Raw genomic sequence first — 25,285 nt, 5'->3', positions numbered from 1 at the left:
AGAGGCTGATTGTCAATCCTCACAGGGTTCCCTGCTTATGGAATGAAAGACCAGCACTGCTGGCAGAATAAGCTGTGGACAGGATTTCACATGGACACTTGGGTATGGGAGAGAAAAGAGCACATACCTTTTCTGGAACCAATCTGTTTTGCCAAGCAAAACATTTGAAAAACCATCCTGCTTTTCAAAAGCTCCATCTAGCCTGTACTCCAAATTCTACTGCAATGGATCATTGTGGCAAAATTACTGTGGATCCCTCCTCTCTCTGCTTTCTTCTCCTCAAGATACTCAGAAAGAAGGAAAAATTTAAACTTGTGCTGTCACCCAGGCTGCTCCCAAATCAGGAACATTCAGGGGGATGGAGTGGATTTCCCTGGGTCCCAGGAAGCAGCTCTGATATTCACAATTCCTTATAAATACCACACATTGATTTTGACAACCCTCACCTGAGTGAGAGCTTCCATCCTCATTTCTGTGCCAACTTAGGGCTTTTTCCCAATATACAAAGCAAAGGTGCAGCCCATTTCATCCCAGTGACCAGCATCAGCTGCAAAGTCCAACAAGCCAAATCATCTATTTCTCTCAGCAAACTAAAATCCACCTCAAGGTTGAACCTGGCATGAGAGCTGTAACCTGGGATTCAAACCATTAATCCACCGAGCTCCTTGAGGCAGAGCTCAGCAGTGCTGTAATTTTGCTTAAGATGTCCAATAAAAAAAATACTGAACACATAAGGAAAGTGTTTTAATCTCAATTACTTTTTGGCAGGAATAAATCAAAGCCCTGTGCCCTGCTCAGCCCCATAAACATGCTTTATTTTGCTCACAGTGATTTAAAGTCGAAAGGTCTTTGCAGAATGCTGAACTAAGCTCTTGTTTTGTAAAATCAGGTCTAATTTTGAAAATGCCTTTATCCCCCTCACATTTCTCTCTCAGGGTTTCCTAATCTTGTCTGAGGATAACAATTGAACACACACTGTGTTTGCAGAAGCAAAAGTAGTTTTGTAAAAAAATCTGAAAGGGAAGGATTATTTCCTCTTCAGAAAACAAAAGAGTACAGGAGCTCCTTATTGCTTGACAGAGTCACTCCAATGTTCACCAAGCTGTTGTTAAATTCTGTGCTGCCCCTGGGGTTCAACCTGCAGCTGGGTCTGGGCAGGAACATAACCCACATCTGTGAAAATCCACTGGCAGAGAGATGGAACTCCACAACATCATCTGGGTTTTTCCCAGCACATCTCCAGCATTTCAGGATGACTTTAAACATGTCTTTTTAGACATTTAATAAATTTTCTTTAGTAGGGAATAAAATTTACATGGTTTCAATTCACAAATGATGGCAAAACAAGTGACAGACCTAAGATCTCCTCTGCTGTGACAATAAACAGAAATCTTCCAAATCCTGTAAAGAGTTTTCAAAATGAAGTAAGAGGAGATAAGGGAGACTCAAGGGAAAAGGGAGACTTAAAGCACTTTTACCAACCACACCCCTGAACACCTTACATTAGAATAAAAAATAACACTAAACTCAACTTTGAAGACCTCCCTCAAACAACAAAAAACCCCACAATTTGAGTTGCTCTAAAACAGAAAACTTCCTGTGATAGGGAAGCTGCACTTCAAATTAGAATCTATCTATTCCTTAGGCCATTACTTGGAGAAACAACAGGGATTTTTGCACCTTTTTACTCATGTCAGCATCTCAGAAAGTGTCTTATTTTTGTCTGTTGATATTAAGAAACAGAAACAATTATACTCAACCAAAAGTCTGTATAGCCAGACTGAGGTTAATTCCTGATGCTCAGACTACCCTAAAGGAAACTTTTCCTTCAACAATTATCCACAGGACAGGTTTTCCTTTAAAAGCTGGACTACACCTCTGGAAGAAAATCTTTATTTTGTACTGTGACATTATTCACCAAGCCAGCACACGTTAAACTTCTGATAGCCTGGGTAAATTCCATATGCACATCAGTGCCTGTGGCATTTCATAAAAGGTCAGGCTTGTTTAATTAGCAAGAAACTGAAGTGGTCTTCAAAATATTTCAAGACTTCTAAGTCTAGACTTTGATGTAAGAAATAATCATTTGCCTACCCACAATTCTTCAGCCTCTTATTTGGTCAGCAAATGATGTCGTTATTCATTTAAAATTGGTAACCTCTTCCTCAAATTGTGTTTTTCTTACTCTTATAAAACCCAGCATCAGCCATGTCAGGGTGGTGGCTTTGGTAACAACCTTGCTTCCTAAACTTCCAAAGGAATTTAACAGCTCCCTGAAAGGGCTCAGGAATCCACCTGTGCTGGAAGAGTGAAAGGTCACGGTGGGAAAAAGTCTCACCCTGATGAAGTTATCACAGTTTGAAGAATAAAAGAGAAAACCCCAAAGCAGCTTGGGCATGCCTCTCAAGGGAGGGAATTACCAACACCGCTTTGTTTTGGCTCATCCCACCTATTTTAGGCACAAAATGAAGGGCTCAGATTGGGACTGTGGTGATTCTGTGTAGTCAGAAGTCAGCAGGAGGAGATGGATTTATGATCCCTCAGGAGAGCCAGAGCACAGCTATGCTGGATACTCTGCACCCACACTGGAACATCACTTTCTGGGGTGGGCAGTCAGTGTGGCAGTCAGACCCTCTGTGCTCAGCTGGCCAGGCTGCGCCTCTCACCAAGCATCCCAAATCCTCTCTGGGTCACACAGGGGGCAGGAATATTCCTGCTGTGTGCAAGACACCCACTCTGGACACGAGGAGTAGAGAAACCTGAGCAGCTGAATGCAGAGGAGAGGAGGGAGTCTGGAGTTGGGAGGGAAGAGTGGGATAAGAGGGTGCAAGGTTTGGGGAGACACAACAGAGCTGGGCTCAGGATTCGGCTGTTGGCCATGCAAAAAGTGAGGGGGAGACAAATCCAGGAGGACTCCTGCCCTCAGCCCCCACACTTGTGGGAACAGCACTCCAGGATGGCTCCAGAAGTCAGAAACATTTCCAAGGAGCGGCGTTCCTGCGGTGCCAACAGCAGCTGCTGGGAGAGGGCTGAGGAGGGGCTGGGACAAGCCCCAAGGCAGGACAGGAGAGGACAGGAGAGGACAGGAGAGGACAGGAGAGGACAGACGTACCTTGGTGCCGATGATGGAGCGCACCTCGTCGTCGGGCGAGGTGGGGGTGCCGGAGATGTCGGGGTTGCTGTTGCTGAGGCTGCGCGAGCGGTTCAGGTTGAGGCTGGCGGGACGCACGGCCGACCTGGCCATGGTGGCGTAGTGCACGGACCCCCCCAGGCCGCCGGGACCTGCGGGGACGTCCGGTCAGTCCGGCCGTCCTTTATCACCCAGAGCCCCTCAGGACACCCAGCCCTGCCTGGTCAGTCTGGTCATCCCTCACCCAGAGCCCCTCAGGACAGCCAGCCCTGCCTGGTCAGTCTGGTCATCCCTCACTCAGAGCCCCTCAGGACAGCCAAGCCTCCTCTGCCTGGTCAGTCTGGCCATCCTCCATCACCCAGAGCCCCTCAGGACACCCAGCTCTGCCTGGTCAGTCTGGCCATCCTCCATCACCCAGAGCCCCTCAGGACACCCAAGCCTCCCCTCCTGGTCACTCTGGCCATCCTTTATCACCCAGAGCCCCTCAGGACACCCAAGCCTCCCCTGCCTGGTCAGTCTGGCCATCCTACATCACCCAGAACCCCTCAGGACACCCAGGTGTCCCCTGCCTGGTCACTCTGGCCATCCTTTATCACCCAGAGCCCCTCAGGACACCCAGCCCTGCCTGGTCAGTCTGGCAATCCTCCATAACCCAGAGCTCCTCAGGACACCCAAGCCTCCCTGCCTGGTCAGTCCAGCCATCCTTTATTATCCAGACCTCTCAGGACACCCAGCTCTGCCTGGTCACTCTGGCCATCATTCACCCTCAGGACACTCAGGCCTCCCCTGCCTGGTCACTCTGCCATCCTTTATCACCCAGAGCCCCTCAGGACACCCGGCCCTGCCTGCTCACTCCAGCACGGGAATAAAAAGCTGGTTTTTATCCACTGGGAAGCAGGAAGCTCCCTGTGGGATGGTCTTTAGCTAACAGGATGTTTTGCAGATCTCACACTCAAAACTGTGGGCACAGTTTTAGGTACAAAACCTCCCCAACACCTCTCAGAGCTTCCCCACTCTGTGCATGAACATTCCTTCCAAAACTTGTTTTTCCATGGCTGTCACTCATGCCACATCTTTCCAATCCCTTTCTCTCAGCAAGTCTGGGATTAATTTGCTTCCCTCCTGTATCCAGACACGTGTTTTATAGTATTTTACACTCCTGCTTTAAATATATAATGACTATATTTTATATGTATACATAAAAATAAAAACATGTTTATATATATATATATAAATAAATATATATATATATATAAAAGTATGTGTGTATATATATATATACACACATGCATTAAAATATGTAAAACATTATATAAATAATAAATTTAATTAATTGAGGTTCTATTTCTGGAATCAGCCCAACTTTGGTCATCAACTGCAAGTCTTTGTTTAATTGATGGATAATACCCTTTGGATATCTATTCCATCCAGCCAGGGTTTAAACTTTTGCTGGGACTTGATTAAAGTATAAAAGTTCTTGTGAAGGAGGCTGGGAAACATGACAGGCCAGGAGTGCATCACACCTGTCTCATAGAAAAAAACTTAAATCCCAGTTTTCTGCCATAATTCACAATCCTTCAGCAGTAACACTTATTTAAAATCATCAAATAATTGAATCTCTACACAACTAACAGTAATTAAACTCATTTTTAAGTGGCTACAGTGGCAAATTAATAACAGGGCCCTGCAGGGAAGCAGCCACACAGTTAGAGCTCAGGTGCCCCTGCCAGCAAGTGGCTTCTGCCTTCTTTTAACAAACTTGATATGAAATGAAAAAAAAAAACCAAAGAGCTACCTGGTGATGGTGAGTTGGGATAGGTGTTGGGTAAGCGAAAAACATAATAAATATAGGAAGCAAGCAGGCTGTTCCTGCCATGCTGGTCCTGGTTGCCATCCAAGTTCTTGTGAAGTCTGTTTATGATGGATGCCATCGCCTCAAAAGACGCCTGGCCCAGGTTCACTGAAAGCAAAAAGGGAAGAGTTTGGTTTAGACTGCAGCATTTAGGATTAGGGGAAATCCTAAATGTGCTCTTCATCCACCTCCTACAGGGTAAATGGTGGGGCTTCTCAGAGCCTAGCAAGCATTTCTCATCCCAGACTGAGCCTGGTGTTTGAACCAGGTCTGACCAGCCTGAGAGCAGGACAGCTGCTCCAGCGATCAGCTGCCAGTTTTATTAATAATAAACTTAATGGATTTAGGCTCCATTTCTGGAACCAGCCCAACTTTGGTCATCAGCTGCAATGGTAACAAGAGCAAGTCTTTGTTTAATTGATGGATAATACCCTTTAGATATTTAGCATGCTTTTCTCAGTTAATTATTTCCTCTATTTAAGCCTTAGCCAAAATACAAACTGTATTAAATGAACAATTTTGTTGAGAGAAAAAAGCTGCTCTGAAAATAAGCACAAAAAACTACACACAGTTTGAAGTAGATATTATAGAAAAATTAAGGATGAAGACAGTAGCTAGAGAATGAAAATCTTATTTTAAATAAATCCAGTCATTAATGTCCGTAATACTCCATATAAAGCAACTAAACCAATACAGAACACTGAAAGAGTGGAAGAACATTAAAATATAAAATAAAAATGCAGGTAAAATATTTTGCAGAAAGATTAAATAAATAATTTATACGGTTAAGAAAATATTTTTAAAGTATTTTTAAAGCAGTCTTAAGTCCTTATATTCCACCATATCCAAATTCAGGTTTCCTACCAAAAAAAACCAACCAAACAAACAAAAACCCAAAGAAAAAAACCAAAAACACTAACCCAGCAAAAACTGCTATTTTAAAAATGGTAAGGATCTAATCCTGACTTAAACCTGAGATTTTTTGTACTGCCAGATCTTAGCCCTTCACAGGGAGCAAAAGAAGGGATTATTCATGCTGGCAGTTATCAATTCCACAACAGGAACATGCAGCATCTGTATTTTCCTACTTCACCTACTTCCAGATTTTCCAAGGTGACCAATAAGGCTGAAATCCCTACTTTCTGTCAGGATGGAGACAGTTTAACAAGCTCCAGTGCTAAAAACATGCTGAGCATCCAGGAAAATCGGGCTCTTTTTCTCGTGGCTCAATTTGGACACCAAATTCCCAGTCCTTCTTAGAAGCTTTCCATTAAATATTAAAGATTGCTCCTGTGTATATCACCCCAGATCTGGATGCCAGCATGTTTTATCTGGGAGACACTTGGTATATTAGTGGCACTAAAATAAAGCATAAAAATGGACTTTTTTACTTCTACATAAATATGATAAAATTGGAAGTGTCAAACTTTCAGCTATGTAATTCTCTATAAAACTTAAATAAAATACCTATTTGGCCTGCAATGACAGGAGGTCTTACTACCAGAAGGATCAGTTTGTCAAGCAGGAGATGAAGAAATCGCACTACCGGCTCCAGTTGAGAGGAATTTAAAGCTGAAATGCTGCTCTTCAGTTCATTTTCCAAGTTGTTTTCCATAATTCTCATGTCTCCTATTCGCACAGGGAACATGTGCTCATCCAGAGCATGGACAAGTGCAAAGAACTTGTCGAGGTAAGGGTCCTACAACAAGCAAAAAGTCAATAATCAGCAAGAATCCCCAAAATATCATCATTTTCTATGGATTTGTGTCTCATGGATGGGTTCTCGCCCTCATTTCTCTATCTGGCCATTTAATCTCACAAAATTAGTAGAAATGGATCATCTTTGAGAGATCTGCCCATATTTAATTCTAATTCTACTTTCAAAGTTATCAAGGCAAAACCAGAGGACTCACAGACTGTGTATTCTTAGAAAAACCAGACAATGCACTAAAATCACATTACTACTTACGGCACAAATAAAATACACACACCCCATCAAAATGACACAGTGGGAACTAGTAAAACAAAAGCTGAAATGATTAAACAAAATGATTGTCATCTTTATTTTCAGATCAAAGAGGGAAAATACAGGGAGAAACAAAAAGAGGAGGAGGGAAAAGAGAAGAACAAGAAAACAAAAACAAGAACACAAACAAGAAAGCATCATTTGCCTGGGCTGTGTTGGAGCTGTTGTATCAAACACAACAGGCTGAAAACACTGTTGGCCATTCACCCCTCTGTGAATAAAGGCCAAACCACTCATATTTTTAAGCAGAACTTCTCAAATATACTCACAGCAGAATGTGGAAAAACAGGTGTGCTGGCTCAGAACTGAAAATGAGATTGCAATTTCACTACAAGGGATTGTTACACCCTTCACAACATCAACTCTGACAGCATTTCAACTGTCAGAAGATTATTTTATTCCAGTGACTGCTCTTGACACCCACCTGAGTGTGGAGGGATGACACAGCAACAACTTCCACATTGAAAACCCCTTTGTGGTTATCCACCCACTTCATCCCAGGGAGAGGAACCTGCAGGTTGAGGAAGAATGAGAGAGGATGTGAGTGACAGAGAGCAGAGCTTAGGCTCTGTTCATTAGAATTTCATTTATTTTGGCCAGATCATACACACACAGCCACACACAAACACTAAAATTCTGTCTGAATTTAACGGCTTTTAATAAATAAATAAATGCACACGCAGAGATGGGTACACATACATCCTCTCATTTTTTCTCACATGTATTCTGCTGGTTTCCAGCAGGCAGAACTCAGCTCACCTCTGGAGAAAGCACTGAATAAGCCTGAGGTGGCTTTTCCAATGACACAGGAAGACAGAACTGACCCGTCTTTAACCGGCCATTCTGCAGCATCGGGATCCACTGCAGAGAAACAACAAAACCACACATTTCTTAAGGCTTCCTCTGAGCTTTTGCCCATTTCCCAAGCTCTCCAATGGGATATGAGTTCACAGGGATGCTAAACAAAGAGCCAGCAAATGCATTTGAATGAAAAATATAAGAATGGAAATACACTCACAGTGTAGCCGACTGGAGTCTCCAGAGGTGTGTTTTGTTTTTGTTGGCAACTGACATGGTAGAAAGTAAAAAGTAGGTGGTGGTGGTCTGTCAAAGTGGCTGGAAGCTTAATCTTGATTTCCTCGTGAAAATCAGGAGATCTGTGTAGAGAGCAGAGCCTCAGCTGAGTCACCCACAGTGGTTTTGTTACCCTGTGCTCGGGACTGAACCCTTTGAGTTAAAGGATCTGCAGGGAAGGGAGTGTATGGGCTATCCCAAGGGATTAAAGCTTACTTTCTGATCATCAAGGACTAGAAAAACTTCTAATCCACAAAAAAAATGGGCAGCAGCCTCCTCCTCACACAGGCACTCTGAACCACATGAGCAATAAACTCTTGTCTCAACGTGGACACTGCCACAAGCCCGACCTGCAGGACAGGAATCTCCCCTGAAACCTCTCTCCCTGGCATAGCTGCAAAGCCAGGAAAATGTTCCTGCTGGATTCAGCACCCCTCACCCCATCTGCAATGGAATTATTTTCAAGACCAAGTAGCTCCAATTTGTACCTAATGTCTAAAAGGCTCCAAGAAAACAACAGGGGCACCAGGTCCCATGAGTTTGGAACATAAATCTTCATGACTGCTGACTGGAGTTGTACTTGGAGCATCTGCTGAGCTGGGCTACATGCTCAGGATCACACAAAGCTGATCTGTACCACAGCAAACAAAGACTCTGTCTCCCAGTTGTCACAAAACTCTAAGGATAGCATCAGCTGGCACTGCAGTCACTGTGAGTGCTGTCCAGATGCTGATTGTTAAATAATTAACACCAGTCACTGGTGAGTAACTGCACTTCCACACTGTGTTTTACCTGTTGTGATACACCACAGCTGTGTAAGCTTCCTTGGAAAACTCAGGACAGCTGGATTTGCCAAAGATGACCTGCAAAAAGAACAAAAAAAACCACAGGAACCCCCCTGTAAAACTGTGCCAAGAATTTGTTCCATAATCCTGCAGAGACATTTAGAGCTCCATTTATTGTGCATCTGTACAGTTACACCTGATTGTTCCCTGCCCCTTCACTTACAGCCAGCACTTCACTTAGTCACTGAAAAGGCACAATTTCAACAACTCCAGTGACACATGGACACAGACATGGCAGAAGAACTGATGGATGGAACCTCTCCTGCACAGATCTTCTCTGAGTGGGGATCACTGCTGGCCCTGAACACAGCTGTCACCTTAAATTCTTTTGTCATGAAAGGAAAGCTTCTATTCCAACCACAAACAGTGTCTGCTGCAAACACAGAATCCCAGAATGGGTTGGGCTGGAAGAGAATGTAAATCCCATCTCAGGAATGACACAGGGACAGCTTCCATTATCCCAAGTTGCTCTAAGCCCCATCCAACCTGGCCTTGGACACTTCCAGGGATGGAGAATCTCTCTTGGCAATCTCTGTCAGGGATGGAGAATCTCTTTGGGCAATCTCTGCCAGGGATGGAAAATCCCTCCAGGGATGGAGAATCTCTCTGGGCAACATCTGCCAGGACCTCACCACCCTTATAATCAATAATCTCATGTTAAAATTCCAATTACACCACTGTTACCTTCCAAACTCTACACAAATGCACTCTTTGCTCTGAAATATCATTTTCTATTCCTCTGAACTTGTTCTTTTGGAATGCATTTCAGTGATGTTTTAAAACAGGGGTCTCCTGAGTGCCAGGAGTGCTGTGCCCATCCCACGGAGCACAGAGGTCCCCCCTCACCGGCATGGCATTGCTGGGATCCTCTCCATACATGAACTGCACTTTCACTGTGATGTTCCTGGCAGATCCCTGGCGGTTGGCGAAGTTAAGGCTCTGTGGGTACACATAAAGGAGATTCCTGCAAGAGACAAAGGCAGCAGGTGATGAGAGGGGTCACACCTTCATTAATGCTGTTATTTAAACCTCTGTGGAAAGGCTCACAGTGAAGGGTTTGACATTTTCTGTTCTCTCACATGCAGTGCACACCCATACAAACAACTTGTTTTTGGTAATGACCCCTTATTTCAGACATCAAAAGATATAATTTTTAAGCTCTCATCATATTTTGAAACAGTTCTTGTTTGGAAGGGTACTTGAAAAATCCATCTAAAAAATTCCCAGTGATTCTACAATCTAAGTTCAAGTGGAAAGAAAACATATGAATACAAAAGCTTTATTTACTTCTACTTCATATACTTTATTTGCTCAACACAAAGCACCTGGTTTCTGTTAAATACCTTCCTTCTTGTGGCCTGTCCCTTTTTTTTTCCTTTTCTTTTTTAAATCTCTTGACATCAGGATAACTTCAGGTTACATTTCTCCTCTGAAAATGGATTAAACTAAATGGATACATGTAGCTTCAGGTAATGACACAACTCCCAGTTAGCTAAAGAACTGTTTCAAAGTCTGAAATAATAAAGTGCTCATCACATCCACAGGGAATGTGGCAGGACCTAATGGGAGAAAATTGTAGCACAGGAGATTTAGGTGAGGCACAAAGGAAAATGTTCTGCCTGTATGGAGAGTTAAAGCAGAACAAATTGCCTTGGAGGGTGTGACACTTCCATTTTCTGGTGGTTTGTCAGGAGAGGTGAGGCAGACACTCTTCAGATGGGTTTAAACACAACCTCAACCTTCACTGGGCAGGGGACACATTCTGGAAACCCTTTCCAGTCCCATTTCTCCAAGTCTCTGAATATTTTAAGAGCCATGAGATGCAAAATTCTGCAGTACTTTCTGTCCTCCGAGTCCTGCTGGGCCCTTGCCAACAAGGTGAAAGTTGGATTCACACTTCATCAGCAAAACTGTCCACTACAAACCCTTACCTTTCCTTTGTGCAAGTAATTTAGATCTACACAAAGTTCCTTGATGTTCTTTTGAAGACAAAAAAAAAAAAAACAAAACCAAAAAACCAACATCCCCCACAGACTTTTCCATCTCAAAAATCAGTTATTCAAAGGCCATGAACGTTCTTTTGCTGCCAGACAAGTCTAAATGTATGAATTGTTACACATCTTTTAAAAACCAGCCTGGAAATCCCCATTCCACCTCCCACACAGCCCTGCCCACCACACCAGCATCATCCTCCTTGGCCAGCCTGGCTCCTGCAGCTCCAGCCAGGGCATCCAGCAGGGATGGAAGCTCAGTGAGGGCTCCAAGTGCTGCCACCAGCTCACAGGGATAAAGGACTGGCACCTTGCATCCTGCCCAAACACTGCAGAACCAGCCCCCTAACAGCCCTGGCTTGTGAGGCAAGAGGAAAAACAGGTTCATTCCCTTCCCTCTGGGAACTGTTCCGTGGGTCTGAACACAATTTGTGAGTGGTTTCCAACTGTTCCTTGTCCCAGAGAGACAACAGATGCCAGATGGGCTCAGAGAAGTGAATGAGGAGCACAGCAGGACAACTTTTAAGGTGTAATAAAGCAGCTGCTGTTGAGTGTTGGCAGCAGGAGGCTGATAACAAAAAGACTCTTTTTTTGGATTCTCAGGAGGGCAGTAACTCAGGGAAAGTACCTGGTGTCTTTTAGATGCCAGGAGTTTCCAAAACACCTGCACTGGTGGGACAAACTCCTGGAGGAGCAGCTGCAACGGGAAGTTGTCCTTGGCTGCCTGAAGTGGCACTAATGACAAGATTTTGGCCAATGAATCCCACCCAAGGACTTGGTTCTGATGGCAATTCCATCTGCTCCCCAAAGAGTCCCATCCACACAGCCACAGCTAGTGCTGATCCTAAGGAATTCCCTAAGAGCAGTCCAGCTCCAGGGGTGTTTGGAGCAGCCTCACAAGCCAGGCTCTGCCTCACCCCTGCAGGCAGAGGAATAAGCTTAGCAGGCAAGTGGGAATTTCTTCCCTCTTAAGTCCTTCATGGTGAATTAAGTTTTGGAATCCCATCCCCACTGGTCACTTTGCCAAATCAACGCTCTCCTATTTCAGAGGGGGCCAGGGCCGTTTTTGTGACTCTCCTAAATTACTTTGTTCTGCCATGAATACATTTGCTGCTTGATGTTCTTTTAAAATGAAAATGGATATGAAAATTTACTCTAAAATGTACCTTGCTCATAAAACTTTTATTAAGTATTATTAGTGCTTAAGAGAAAGATTTAAGGTATTTGTGAAGCCAGGCTACAGGATCCCTATATTAAAGGCAGGTTTATGCAAAGGATTGATTTATGCTGAGGAAAGGGACAGGTTGTTCCCCTCTCCACTGCTTTTCAAGCCCTCATTAAGGGCATTTCACTGGGAAGAAGCTCTTGGTGCTTATGGGATTTGAGATGCACAGATCCCACTGCAACAGGGGACAGGGGATGTCCCCCTGTGTTGAGGCAGCCTCTCTCCAGAGGGTTTCCTATTACAGGCATCTTCCCTTTGTGGAAAACTTACATGGAAAAAGGGGGGAAAAATGCTCAGCTGGCAAATCAGAATGTGACCCCAAATGGAAAAATCCTGCCTGACCTTCCCACAGAATCCCAGACTGGTCTGGGTTGGAAGGGATGTAAAGATCACCTCATTCCATCCCCTGCCATGTCCAGGGACACGTTCCACTGTCCCAGACTGCTCCAAACCCTGCCCCCTGTCCTTGGACATTTCTGGGATGGGGCAGCAACAGCTGCTCTGGACAAACTGTACCAGGGCCTCACCACCCACGCAGAAATTAATTTATTCCCAATACCTAATCTAATCCAAACCTACTTTCAGGTTAAAAACCATCACCTTTTGTCCTGTCACTCAAGGCCATTGTCCCAAGTTCCTCTCCAGCTCTCCTGGAGTCCCTTTAGGAATTGGAAGGAGCTCTAAGATCTCCCCAGAGCCTTCTGTTCTCCATCCCCAGCTCTCCCAGCCTCTCTTCTACCCCACATAACCAAAACTCTCAGATCTTCCTGTCTAAACACAGTTACAGGAGCCATGGAAAGGGACTGATGGCTGAAAAAGTGGCAGGAACATTACAAATGTCTCGATTTCCATCAATAAAAGTTTCAGGCAGGAGCTGTAAACCCAAGGATTTGTGTTTGGAACTTTTATTGAAATGCTATGCCAAATATATGCAAAGTTTATCCTATTATCTCAAACAGATCTCAAAAGTGCTTTTACTTCCATAAAATAAATTGCTAAAGTGCAAAGGCTTCCCAAGCCATGGAAATAATGGCACCAGAAACTCCTCTAAATATTTATGTAATATCATTGCAGCCATTTTGCAAAATCCTTCACAAAGGTATTAAAACATTAAGAGCTGCTCCTAACTCTTACAATGAAAATTTCTAGGAATGAATTTTCTCCTCATGAAAATTTCCCTTTTCACTAAAACCCAGAGACCTCTTTCTTTGCTTTATTCCTACTATAAAAATCATTTAAAGCCCATATAATCAGGGTCACCTAGGTGCATGAAAGATCTTCAGGATCATGTTTGTTATATACATCTTTTCCTGGCTGGGCTGACAACTCTCAGAGGCAGGATTCCCTCTCAGGGTTTCTAAAGCTCTTGAATTTTATGGTTCAGTCATGCCAGAAGCTTTTCTCCTCTCTGCTTTCCTGTGTCCCACTTTTCTCTTGGATTCTGGGACCGTTGTGACATCTAGGGGTGCTCTGCAGTGAGTTTAGCACTGCCTGACTTCACTGGCCTTGGCATTAATATGGAAACATGCTTGGCAGCTAATCAGTGCTTTATTAATATTTGACATCAGGGCCTTTTGGCTGCCTTTTCCCTTTGGAAAACAAATCTTTCCCATAAGTAATGTCATGCCTGAGCAGCACATGGGACACAAAAGCTGTAGGAACCTGGAAGAATTTCTTCAGTAACTCCCCATATTTTTCTAAAGACTAAGCCAAGAAGAAAGATTTTTGGGAGGTGATGGGGTTAGGAAGAACTCAAAATAAACTGAAAAGTTTTCTTGCATGAAATAGTTAAAAAAAGGAAATGGTTCATTTGAAACCACATAAAACCAGAGCCACTTAAGTACTGTGAAGTGGATTGAAGAATGTCTATGTTTGTATTGTTGTTTTTTTTTTTTAATTTTACAACCAATTCTTCAAGTTTTGCAGCCCAAAATCCCTGTGTCAGATGCCAGAGAAACAATTCCTAATTGTTTTTTTGAAGGAATCCCTATTCTATCCAGAGCTGGGCCTGACCATCTCCCTGCTTCTGCTGTTTTTCCATACTTCAGGTACTCCAATAACTCTGATCCCAATCATACTGGCACTAAATATTCCTCAGCAATTAATCTGAGATCTAAACTACTTTCACAGTATTTAATTTTGAATGGGAAGGTTACTTGCATATTACAAACCCCTGAGCACACCAAAAATTCAACATATAAGGTAAAAATTTCATTTTTTAAACATTTTTTTTTTTCTACAGATGCTGCATATCATACATGCATATGTACAGCAACAACATAGCAAAAAGTCCAGGGGAAGAATTTCCAAACATACAAGAATTTAGCAAAAACCTGAAAACTCTCCAAAGCACATTGTGCAATGCTTGATTTTGCTTTCTTGGATTGCTATGAATGAGTCTAGAAAGAGATAGAAAGAGAAATACCTCTTGATTCACACTGCAATACTACCCAAAAACCCCCACGTTTCCATGCAGAGACCCACTGCAGAACTGGGCATTTATTTCAGAGCACTTGCAGCCTTTCTTCATGCAGTGTGAATCTTAAACAGCAAAAAGAACGGTAAGGTGAGAAATGCAAGCGAGGTATTATTTATCTCACCCACCTCTGCAAAGCAGCTCTTAAAAAATAAGTTTTATATGGTGTAAATTACTGCACAAACCTTAACACAGCAGAATCACATCCAGGCAATCTCTGGACCTAATTCCCTCTTTCTCACTTAATCTGGGCTCGATGACAAGTAAATCCACTGCAGCACAATGAGTTACATCAGAAAACGGCTGGAGATGAAAATCAAGTTGTGTGAATCATTTGGGAATATTTTGCCCTTCCACAGCTCATCAAGGAGCTTCACAACCTGAACATCCAGTGCTCTCAAACATGGCAAAATCCTTTCACACTCCTGAGGCAATAAAGGGAACCAAACAACGCAAACAAGGAGCAATTTAAGCCCTTACCGAGATTATGACCCAAAATTAACCTATTAAAAAGAGTTGTGTGAAAAACACCGTGTCATCAATAACATTTTACACCAGAAGGCCTGGCAGATGGAAAAGTTCAGAACCAGTTTAATCAGCAACGTGCCCGTCTCTCAATTTTATCTTCCCAGGTATCAACCTACATTCAGGAGGGGTTACACTCGTTCAAACACACACAGCTTAATGATCAACCCGCTGCTCTGCCTCTCCTAAAATGAAGAGCAGCATAAATAGATCAAGTTCTGCAAGCCAGAACAGCCACAGAGCACGAGCTGTCACTGCAGGGAAAAGTCTCTGCATCCTGAGCAAAGAGAAGCAAGAGCAGGAAACATGAAAATCATTCCAGTTTTACTATTCCTGGCCTCCCTGGCTCTCCCAGCTGCTGCTGACAAGGATTTTTTCTCCGTGGGTTCCGCCGGATCTCCCGAAACGAAATCGAGATTTGCGATGTTGGACGATGTCCGAATCTTGGCCAATGGACTCCTCCAGCTGGGGCATGGCCTCAAAGACTTTGTCCACAAGACCAAGGGGCAGATGAACGACATCTTTCAGAAACTCTACATTTTTGACAGGTCCTTTTACGAGCTCTCCCTGCAAACCAGCGAAATCAAGGAGGAAGAAGAACAGCTCCGGCAAACCACGGCCAGGCTGCAAATCAACAATGAGGAGATAAAGAACCTCTCCCAGGAGATGAACCTGAAGATTGAAGACCTCATCCAAAACAAAATCCAGCTGCAGGAGCAAGTGTGGGGACTGGAGGACAAGGTCACCAAACTGGCCGTTTTCCAGCCTTCGGTGCAAGAGACAAAAGAAATTTCTTCACTCAAAGTAAGTGACTTGTGAAAGGCCCTGACACACTGAGCCAAAATACACTGCAATGCCATCATCAGTAATTATGCAACAGAAGCTCATGCTTCCCCTTGCTCCTCACTGGAGTACTAGTCTGCATTTTGAGAAAGAAATCCGTGTAATAACCTTAAAAAAAACCACTGCCTTACTCTGACACAGCGTTAATTTTGCAGTAAAATTCCCCAGCGAAATCAGTGAAATATTGTGAAATTATAAAGGTCTGTTATTACTTTCAGTATTGATCTGCAAATTGATTTTAAGGAATTTTGTCATCACAATGATAAAAAAGTTCTGCTATTGAGAAAATGATGAGATTCCCAAACCCATGGGTTTGTACATCACCAGCTCATCCCAAATCAGTGCAGTGGGAACTGCCTCTCAGTGCAGAAACAGGGAGCTTTAACCTTTGAGAGGGGCATTTATAGCACCTGTAGGACCTCCAGAACCAAAGAACCTCTTACAAGTGTTAATGAAATTAATGTGTTAATCACGCAAGCAGTTAGGTGGGTATAAGGTTTTCTACAGAAAAGGAAATACTAACTGTACTTTGCAGAATTATAAAAAGGCCAAACAATTTGTATGGGAAAATGCTGGATGTTTATGTCAAAGCAAAAAGATGAATCCTGATCTCTCTAATCCCAAACTGATATTCTAAATGCTGGCAATTTTCCCCTTTTTTGATGGCTGCCATATATCTAGTTTGAATCAAGGGCCAATTCCACAGAACATAATTGTTCTGGATGTGATTAAAAAATTTTAAAAAGTGTCTACAAAGCTGCCAGTAGTTTGTCTCCAAAAAATAGGTGCTCACTCCAGAGGCAAAGAAACTTTTCAATTTAGAGGGAAAGCATCTGGAGCTGGACTTTGATGATCCTTGTGGGTCCCTTCCAGCTAGAGATATTCTAGGATTCTCTGGAAAAAGGAAGGCAATGTTCAGTGGTTTGTGCCTCTCAAAACTGGCCCCAGGACAAGAGTTACAGAGGCAGCACCACTGCTGAAGGTTTTCTGCTGCTCCTAACCCTCCTCCATCCTCCTCTCCCGGTGCTCAGGCTTTCGTGGAGCAGCAGGACAATGACATCAAGCAGCTCCTGAGAATCGTGGAGAACCAGCACGTGCAGCTGGACAGGCAGCACAACCAGATCATGGAGCTGCAGGACAAGGTACAGAACCACCCTGCCTGTCCTTCCATCTCTCCTGACACTGAGGGAGCTGGGGTCCAACCCTCGGGGTCAGGCACCCCTTGTTGAGTTTGGGGTGCAGAGGAAGGTGTGGATCATTTTGAGGTATCTGTTTTGGGGAGAGGCTGCAGGGCTGCCAGGCAGGAGCTATGGCCAACAACAGCTTTGAGATCTTGTCTCTCATAACCAGGCTGCTGCATTTCCTGACTGCTCTTTTTTTTTACCTCTTATTATGCATCACATTATTCCTCTTCCATTGGTCTGGAAGTCTCATTGCTCTCTACCTCTTTCTCAATTTTCAAAATCCACTCCTAGAGTAGAAGTCTGTATCACTGTAATACAGTACAACCAGCATGATCAGGTTTAATTTATTCTGAGAGGAAAATGCATTTCAGCCTAAGGAACTGTGGGTTCTGAACTCAGCTGTTGGTATTATTGGTCTGAGGAAATAAGTTAAATCTGTTTGCCCGTTAAAAATTATTATTAAATAAGTTAAATCTGTGTGCTCATTAAGGTGCACCACAAGAGAAGGGGTCATTTCCCCCTCTCGTGAATCCTACCCTGCCAGAGTAGTGGCACAGCTGGCAATCCCACTCCTAAAATCCACCAGCATGGAGCTGCAGTTATTTTTATGTGGTAAACTGGGCATTCCAGAGGGTTACACTTGCAAGAAAAATTATTCTCTGCATGACATTGTCTTGATCCATGAACCTCATCACTCCAGAGCCTTGGGAAGTTAACAGTGTAATTGTGGCTGTTCCAGCTAAACCACATCGAGCTCCAGGAACTCCTGGAGAATTCCTTCCTGGAGGAGCAGCAGGAAGCAGAGCCCATCCCCTCTGCTGTGCACAGGCCCACGGCTGGGACATACAGAGCTGATGGTGAGACCCCATCTCTGAGATGTGACTGCAGCACATGCTGCCTTCCCACCACCCTCTGGGACAGCCTTGGATTGGTTTGTAGGAGCCAAAGACTAAAAGGAGAAGATTTTTATGTTATACACTGGGCTGTGGGAAGGAATTAGATTCCCTTCTTTGGAAAAAAAATGCTATTATCTATTTAGCCCCACTCCAGCTGTACTTGTCTCTGGGGTGACACACAGGAACAATGTCCAAAAATGCAGTAACAGGATCCATTCCCCTTTTGTAAACATACTGTGACCATGCTTTTACCCATGTCTATCTTGCGAAGCCTGAACAGAGAACTCATTACTTCACACTGGCTAATTATATGATTTAGAAGTCCTTTCTTTGAAGTTGAAAGGCACTGATGAATTGCAGCAGTGAGCACGGTATTTATAGGAACTTTACAAGGGGAGGGAAGCCCATTTGCCAGAGTCTAGTCTTAGGCCTTAGAAACTTTTCACAGTCCTCCAGACTGAAATCCTGCCTAACTTAAAAAACACAGACAATCCAACCTATTCACACCTTGGCAGCTGCACTATTATGCCCAAAGCAGTCTGCCCATTTCAATGACATTTACTGTAAAATAAAATTCCCAGTAGGATCATTCCCATTTTTGTCTTTAGCTCTCAGCTCAGCACACCCCAAGCAGGATTTCTAACAGGCTGTTTGCTTCCCCAGGTGCTGCTGCTGACTGCACTGCTCTCTACCACACTGGGGTGCAGGCCAGTGGGGTCTACACTATTCAGCCCAATGGCTCAGAAGCTTTCAGTGTCTACTGTGAAATGAAATTTGGTAAGAGCTGTGCCAGCAAATCTAATTTTCACAGAAATTTCTTCCTCTAAGCCAAACAACTTTGTCTTTTCCCAAAGTACAGAAAAACTTGTGATTTATGATCCTCTTGACTTCTCTTAGCAGCCTGTCTGCTCTGAACTCAGGTTTCCCATATCCTGAAATCTCCTTATCACTGCCCCAATTCTCTACTCCCTTCTTGTTTATATTGAGGGAAGGACATGCAATCATGCCATAAATTAAGGATATCCAAATCCCAAGCCCCTTTAGCTGTAGGTAATGAAAATGGTCATCACAAAAGCCATTATAGGGCAACCATGAATGCATTTCTCAAAGAAAAGCAAACACTTTGCTTTTACAAAAGTACAATTTTGTTCATTAATACAGCTTTAGACTGAGCTGTGCCAAACACCTAGAGAAGTGAGTCCTGGGATGGGATTCCTGCACCACATTTGGGTGGCACAGCAGCCAGGAACACAACTGTCCTGTCACCTTCCTAAGAAACCCAAGTTTGTTCTTTTGCCACCCACACTTGGCCAATTCCCTCATGGCCTGGTTTCTCTGCATCCCCCAGAGCTGCTCTGTGCCTGTCCCACATCCCCTTCCCATGCCCTGAGAGAGCTGGGGAACATGTGGGGCCATCTCACGTGTTTGGATGTGCAAACACAACTCACAGGGCTGCCCTCTGCAAAAAGCTCCTTTGCTGACATTGGGTGGAGCAGCTGAAGTGGGGTGTCATGACCTGGGCTCAGGAAGACCCCCGTGGAGCTGCAGCCTGGACACAGCCCCAGCACCTCGTCCCTGCCCCAATGCTGTGCCAGCAGCTGGGCACTATCAGCAGTCTGGCCCTCTGAGCCAGTGTCTGGGGCTCTTCTTATCTCTTCTTTATCAATTTCTCTGTCTCTCAGCCCTCACAAACAAGTGAAACCCAGTTAAGGCAGCCTAACAGAATAATTCTGTGAGAGGAGTCACTCCAGGTGGGCCAAGGACACTTGAAAGGCCCTGGGCTCTCTCCAGTTGGGCTCATTTGAATTCTCTTCATGAAGACCTCAATTAACTCAATCTACCTCAAAATGGGAGCAGCCCAGAGCACACTCAGGGACAGGGAATGAGGCCAAGGCCAAGCTGTGACTTATTTCCCCTTTTCACAGGCACATCCTGGACTGTAATCCAGAAGAGAGTGAATGGATCACTGGATTTCAACCAAACTTGGGATGCCTACACAAATGGTTTTGGTGACCTCAATGGTAAATATTCCTTTCTTGTGTGTCTCTTGGTATCAGTTGATTTGAGAAGCTGAATCTTCTTATGGAAAGGAAAGCAGACCAAACCTGCAAATAACAGCTGATTTATTTGAAATAGCAGGAAGTGCTTGCTAGAACATTTAATTCGTGAAATTCTCCAAGACATCCCTTCAAATGTGTGTTTAGAAACTGAATCAAGGGCAGAATGCTTTAAGCACTACTTCATCAAAATTTTACTATTTATAAAAGCACCTCTCAAAGCATTTCAAATACACACAGAGGCAAAACCTCATGAAGTTGCTGTCACTACTTTGTCTGAACCTTCCTGCAATCCTGTTACCCTTAAAACCCCATCCATTTCTCCAGCCTCAGGAGAGCCCAAGGCTGTGTGTGCTCCCCTGAGCAAACACCTCAGGCTTCTCCAGAGTGACCAATCTCCTCCATGGCTGGATAGGGTGAGGAAACACCCACATTCCCCTGTTAATCATCAACTCCAAAGAATTTGTAGCACCAAGTGCTGCCTAACAGCCTCCTCATCCAGAATCTTCTCCTTGTTTCTCTTGTACGAGATGAGTGACCTCTTGTTTGGGAAATAGTCTGACTTTCTAAGTATAGCACAGATCCAAACCTCATCAAGGTGAGCAGCAATATTGACTTATTTCCACATCTTTTATTATAAAGAGCTGCTGTATCTCAACCTTTCCCTCAGTTTTGGGATAGGAGCTCCCAGGTGAGGTAGACTTTCATCTGTAAAGTTTATCTGATCTTGCTGAATGCTTCAATGGCTCCTTGATTGGTCTCCCAATTCCTAAATATTACACCAAGATGCAGCAAAATGTTTTCAGTGTTGAGTTTTACAGAGAATTTCACTGCTCTCAGCTATGTCTTACTCAGTGCTCTTCTGCATCTTCTGAGGGGATAAAATAAACCAGGTTACAGCTCCTCACCTGGAAATTATGGAGTGTTTTCTTCAAGCATCTTGTGCTCTATGGCTTTAAATGCCAGCTGTGTGCCTGGCACTCACACTCAGCCCCACTCTGTACATGTGGCAATTACCTGCGCTGATAATAAGCTACTTAATGAATATAATATATGAAACCAATTAAACTAATGATCAGAAATCCAGCAAAAGAAAAATTCCCTTTGTACAAGAGGGTGTTGAAACCCCAGTTTGGTCCTACAGCTCTTTCCTCCCAAAATGCAACAATTGCCATTAGGTTTTATGTATGTCACTCGCTTCATTAGTCACACACTTCCAATTACACACCTCTTAAATGTCTCCAGCTCCCTCTCAGAGTTCTTCCACATGAGGTGGGAAACTTAAAGGGGGAAGCTCCAGTTCATTTAGAACTCTTGCTTTTATTGATCATCAGTGTGCAATTAAGCAGAAGTAAACAAAAAGAATGTAGCAGCAGACCTCTGCAAAGAGCAACAGTCCCCAAGACTCAAATCACTGATTTAATTAAAGCAATTAATAAGACCTTTTAAATACTGTATTTTCACAACACTACCTGCAGCTTATCCCTAAAATCATCTCTTCCCTCCAACTTTGCAGAGGAATTCTGGCTGGGCCTGAAGAAGATCTACTCCATCACCCAGCAGGGGAATTACCTGCTGCGGATCGAGCTGCAGGACTGGAGAGGGACCAGGAGGCACATCGAGTACAGCTTCAGCCTGGGGGGCCCCAGCACCAACTTCACCCTGCAGCTGTCCAGGATGTCCGGGAGCATTCCCAACGCGCTGCCGGAGCACGCCGAGCTGCGCTTCTCCACCGGGGACACGGCCAGCAGCTCCAGCTGTCCCCAGAGCCACCCAGGTACAGCCCCAGGGCATGGAACTGCACCAAGGAACAGCTGGGCTGGGGAGGGAGCTCGAAGCTCATCCTGGGGGTGCTCAGCCTGGAGAAAAGGAGACTCAGGGGTGACCTCAGTGCTCCCCACAGCTCCTGGAAGGTGCCTGTGCTCAGCAGTTCCAAGGGCATGGAACTGCTCTGCTCCACACTCACTGCACCAAGCAATGGTTGCGCTGGGGAGGGAGCTCAAAGCTCACCTTGGGGGTGCTCAGCCTGGAGAAAAGGAGACTCAGGGGTGACCCCAGCGCTCCCCACAGCTCCTGAAAGGTGCCTGTGCCCAGCTGGGGCTGGGCTCTGTCTGCAGGCAGCACTGACAGAACAGAGCACACAGCCTCGAGCTGTGCCAAGGGAAATACAGGCTGGAGAGCAGGAAAAAGTTCTTTACAGAAAGGTGATAAAGTTCTGCAATGGCTGCCCACGGAGGTGGGGAAGTCCCCATCCCTGGGTGTGTTTAAAAAGCCTGGATGTGGCACTGGGTGCCAGGGTCTGGCTGAGGTGTTGATCTTGAAGGTCTCTTCCAACCCAGTCACTTTGTGAATTCTGTTTCAATCCTGACGCCCTCCACTATTCCAGGCCCTGTCCAGCCTGGCCTTGGACACTTCCAGGGATGGGAATCCACAGTCTCTCCAGACATCCTCTGCCAGCCCCTCACCACCCTCACAGGGAAGAATTCTTCCCAATATCCCACCTAATCCTGTCCTCCTGTGCAAATGACCAACATCAGAAACAGAACAGGCAGCACAGGTTGAAATAACCCCCAGGATTAGATTACAGACTCTGAAGCAAAGGGCTGTCCCTCCTCTGATGCCTGGTCTGGTGTGAAAGCCCCAGGTTGAGTTGTTTGATCCCTTTTTGCAAAAAGCCCAAAGACAAATTGACTTCTAACTCATTTTAGGCTAAAACCCCAAAGTTAATAATGAGTGAGTTTCCATTCAAAGGCAGATTTTAGCTGCTTGTTATATATACATAGTATAATCACTCTCAAAAGAGCAAGAGATGCAAGGCTGAGGCCATTTCTCCTCGGAGATAATTTGGTTAAAGGGTTCTTAATTAAGAGCCCTTAAACCCTTTGTAAATCTCTGATTTACAAAGCTTTTATGTTTGCCAGTTTATAGGAGAAAGCAAACAACTAAAGGAGCAATTAAATGACTGAACCACAGGATACAAAATTGTCCTCCAGCCACCTGCTTCATGCAACAAACACTTTGTACATCATCCTAGGCATTCTTGAAAATTGTGGATGCCTGAAAGAATGCCAAGAGGGACATCTCATATGCAGGGAAGGGCTCCTCAGGACAAGGACACCGAGGGGCTGGAGCATGGCCAGGGAAGGGAATGGGGCTGGGGAAGGGTCTGGAGCAGCTGAGGGAGCTGGGAAGGGGCTCAGCTTGGAGAAAAGGAGGCTCAGGGGGCCCTTCTGGCTCTGCACAGCTCCTGCCAGGAGGGGACAGTCAGAGCAGTCAGGATCTGCTCCCAGGAACAGAAGGAGAGGGAACGGCCTCAAGCTACAGCAGAGGAGATTTAAATTGATTAGAGGGAAAATTTCTTCATGGAAAGGGTTGTCCAGCCCTGGCACAACTGCCCAGAGTGGTGGAGTCCCCATCCCTGGAGGATTTTAAAATCCAGACAGGTGTGGCATTTGGGGACATGGGGCAGTGGTGGCCTTGGCAGTGCTGGGGAATGGCTGCACTCAGCGACTTTACAGGACTTTCCCAACCTAAACAATTCAGTGATTTGGGAATCCTGGGTAAATGCCAATTTAGATGGAATTTAGGGTCTAAAGCAGATTGATGTTGCAAACAGGAGCTGTTTACTCTGCCATAGACTGACATTCCCACGTTTCTCCTCAGGAGGCTGGTGGCACAGTGAGTGTGAGGAAACCAACCTGAACGGGAAATACGTCACGCCAAGGTCCAGAGGCAGGCTGGACAGAGGAAAAGGTTTATACTGGAAACCTAAGAAAGGAAGATACTACCTGCTCAAGTCAACCAAAATAATGATCCACCCAACAGACTTAAAAAGCTTTGACTGAGCGCTCAACCTGCTGCATTTTAACTCAGAGCAAACACAAGGAACTTCACCACACCAAAGGACTTGATGCTGTGTTCACCAACAGATGCCTTGTCCCAATCCATGCCCTGCATGGAGCCAAAACATAAACCTGAGGCACCTGAGATGGTCTTACAAAATGTCTGGTGAGTATTGTCATTCCCTCAAGCCCCAGTGTCAATGTGCTGCAACTTTTTATGGAGTTTTCCCCTCCCCTGGATGAAATTCTAATGTCTAGGAGCCAACCTGTCACGTATTGGATAATATTGTTTAGGGGAATGGGTTTTCAGGCTGTGCATTCCTTTCTGGGTTGTGTAATAGGGAAAACAAAAAGTCTTTTCTGGCAACAAAGGGCTGGCAAAACCCTAAGGAAAACGTTTACGGGGGGAAAAAAGAGAAATTTTGTTTCTTGAAGTAACTAATTGAATGTTTGGTTCAAGCTTTTGTTGTGGAATGCTTCAGGAGCAAATGAAAGATGGGTAATTCCTCATCCTAGGGCTCTGGGTATTTCCAGACAATTTTCCAGGAGTGTAGCTGAGGCCAATCCATGCTCTCTGGAGCTCTGTGCACACACAGGGGGCAGAGCAGCCCGGCTCCTCTGGATCCCACAGAGCACAGCTGGGGCTGCCCAGGGGAAGTGAAGAGCCAAACTTCAAACTCACTGAAAGGAGGAAGAGATCTGCTCTCCTCACCTGAAATGAATCCGAGCCAAGCCTTTGTGACCTTTCAGTCCAACCAGCTAAGGAATTAAATAAACAAGTGAGCACACACCAAAACACCTTTCACTTAGGGAACAGCTGCTCCAATGGGGTCAAGGGTGCCAACCCACAAACCCAGCAGGCACAGCCCATGGGGCAGGGCTGGTCCAGCTCCTGGGGACACTCATGTGGTGAACTTCAGCTGCAGAACACTGAGTGACAGCCTTGGGCTGGCCCTGGAAGTGCTGAGTGACAAAAGCCCCGGTCCTGCAGTTCCCCTGAGTCATATTGACTTGTTTATCTTCCCCAACCCTTGTACAGTGTGGATTTTTTATCTCAGCACAGGAAATGGTTTTGGTTGTCATTTGTCAGAGTGAAACCCCGTGAACAGAATGTGTTAATTACAGAAATGCTGCAATAAAAATCCTTTTGCTTCTCATGGGTTTGTAACAGAGATGAGATCATGCAGTGCTGCTTATTTGTACTGGTTTACTGTAATGTTAAATTACCTGTCCAATAAATAAATAGACAAATAAATAAATGGCTGAGACTTTTCAAAATACAGAACATGGAACTCGACTAAACCCTTATTGCAAGTTTT

The 25,285-nt window shown here is 44.6% G+C and overlaps 2 protein-coding genes across 9 annotated transcripts in view; one reads left to right on the top strand and one right to left on the bottom strand.

Annotated features, from left to right (window-relative positions):
• The window catches only part of DOCK7 (dedicator of cytokinesis 7), a 95,121-nt gene that overhangs the window by 33,963 nt on the left and 35,873 nt on the right, over window positions 1–25,285 (bottom strand). For all 8 annotated transcript variants that reach the window (XM_021542714.3, XM_021542721.3, XM_021542730.3 and 5 more), the window contains exons 15-22: window positions 9,774–9,891; window positions 8,875–8,945; window positions 8,027–8,165; window positions 7,768–7,869; window positions 7,433–7,519; window positions 6,450–6,681; window positions 4,926–5,090; window positions 3,113–3,282 (exon numbers count right to left, since the gene is read on the bottom strand). In XM_021542714.3, coding sequence (XP_021398389.2) covers window positions 3,113–3,282; window positions 4,926–5,090; window positions 6,450–6,681; window positions 7,433–7,519; window positions 7,768–7,869; window positions 8,027–8,165; window positions 8,875–8,945; window positions 9,774–9,891 — 1,084 coding nt within the window. The remainder of the gene's footprint in view (window positions 1–3,112; window positions 3,283–4,925; window positions 5,091–6,449; window positions 6,682–7,432; window positions 7,520–7,767; window positions 7,870–8,026; window positions 8,166–8,874; window positions 8,946–9,773; window positions 9,892–25,285) is intronic.
• ANGPTL3 (angiopoietin like 3) lies at window positions 15,374–25,251 on the top strand. Its single transcript, XM_021542840.3, has 7 exons — window positions 15,374–15,948; window positions 17,019–17,129; window positions 17,911–18,028; window positions 18,731–18,844; window positions 19,993–20,088; window positions 21,641–21,901; window positions 23,788–25,251. Exons 1-7 carry the CDS (start codon window positions 15,451–15,453, stop codon window positions 23,967–23,969), a joined length of 1,380 nt encoding a protein of 459 aa, XP_021398515.2. The 5' UTR covers window positions 15,374–15,450; the 3' UTR covers window positions 23,970–25,251.

This window comes from Lonchura striata, chromosome 9 (assembly GCF_046129695.1).
Source record: "Lonchura striata isolate bLonStr1 chromosome 9, bLonStr1.mat, whole genome shotgun sequence".
Classification (NCBI taxonomy): Eukaryota; Metazoa; Chordata; class Aves; order Passeriformes; family Estrildidae; genus Lonchura; species Lonchura striata.
This window is presented reverse-complemented; position numbering and strand designations above follow the sequence as displayed.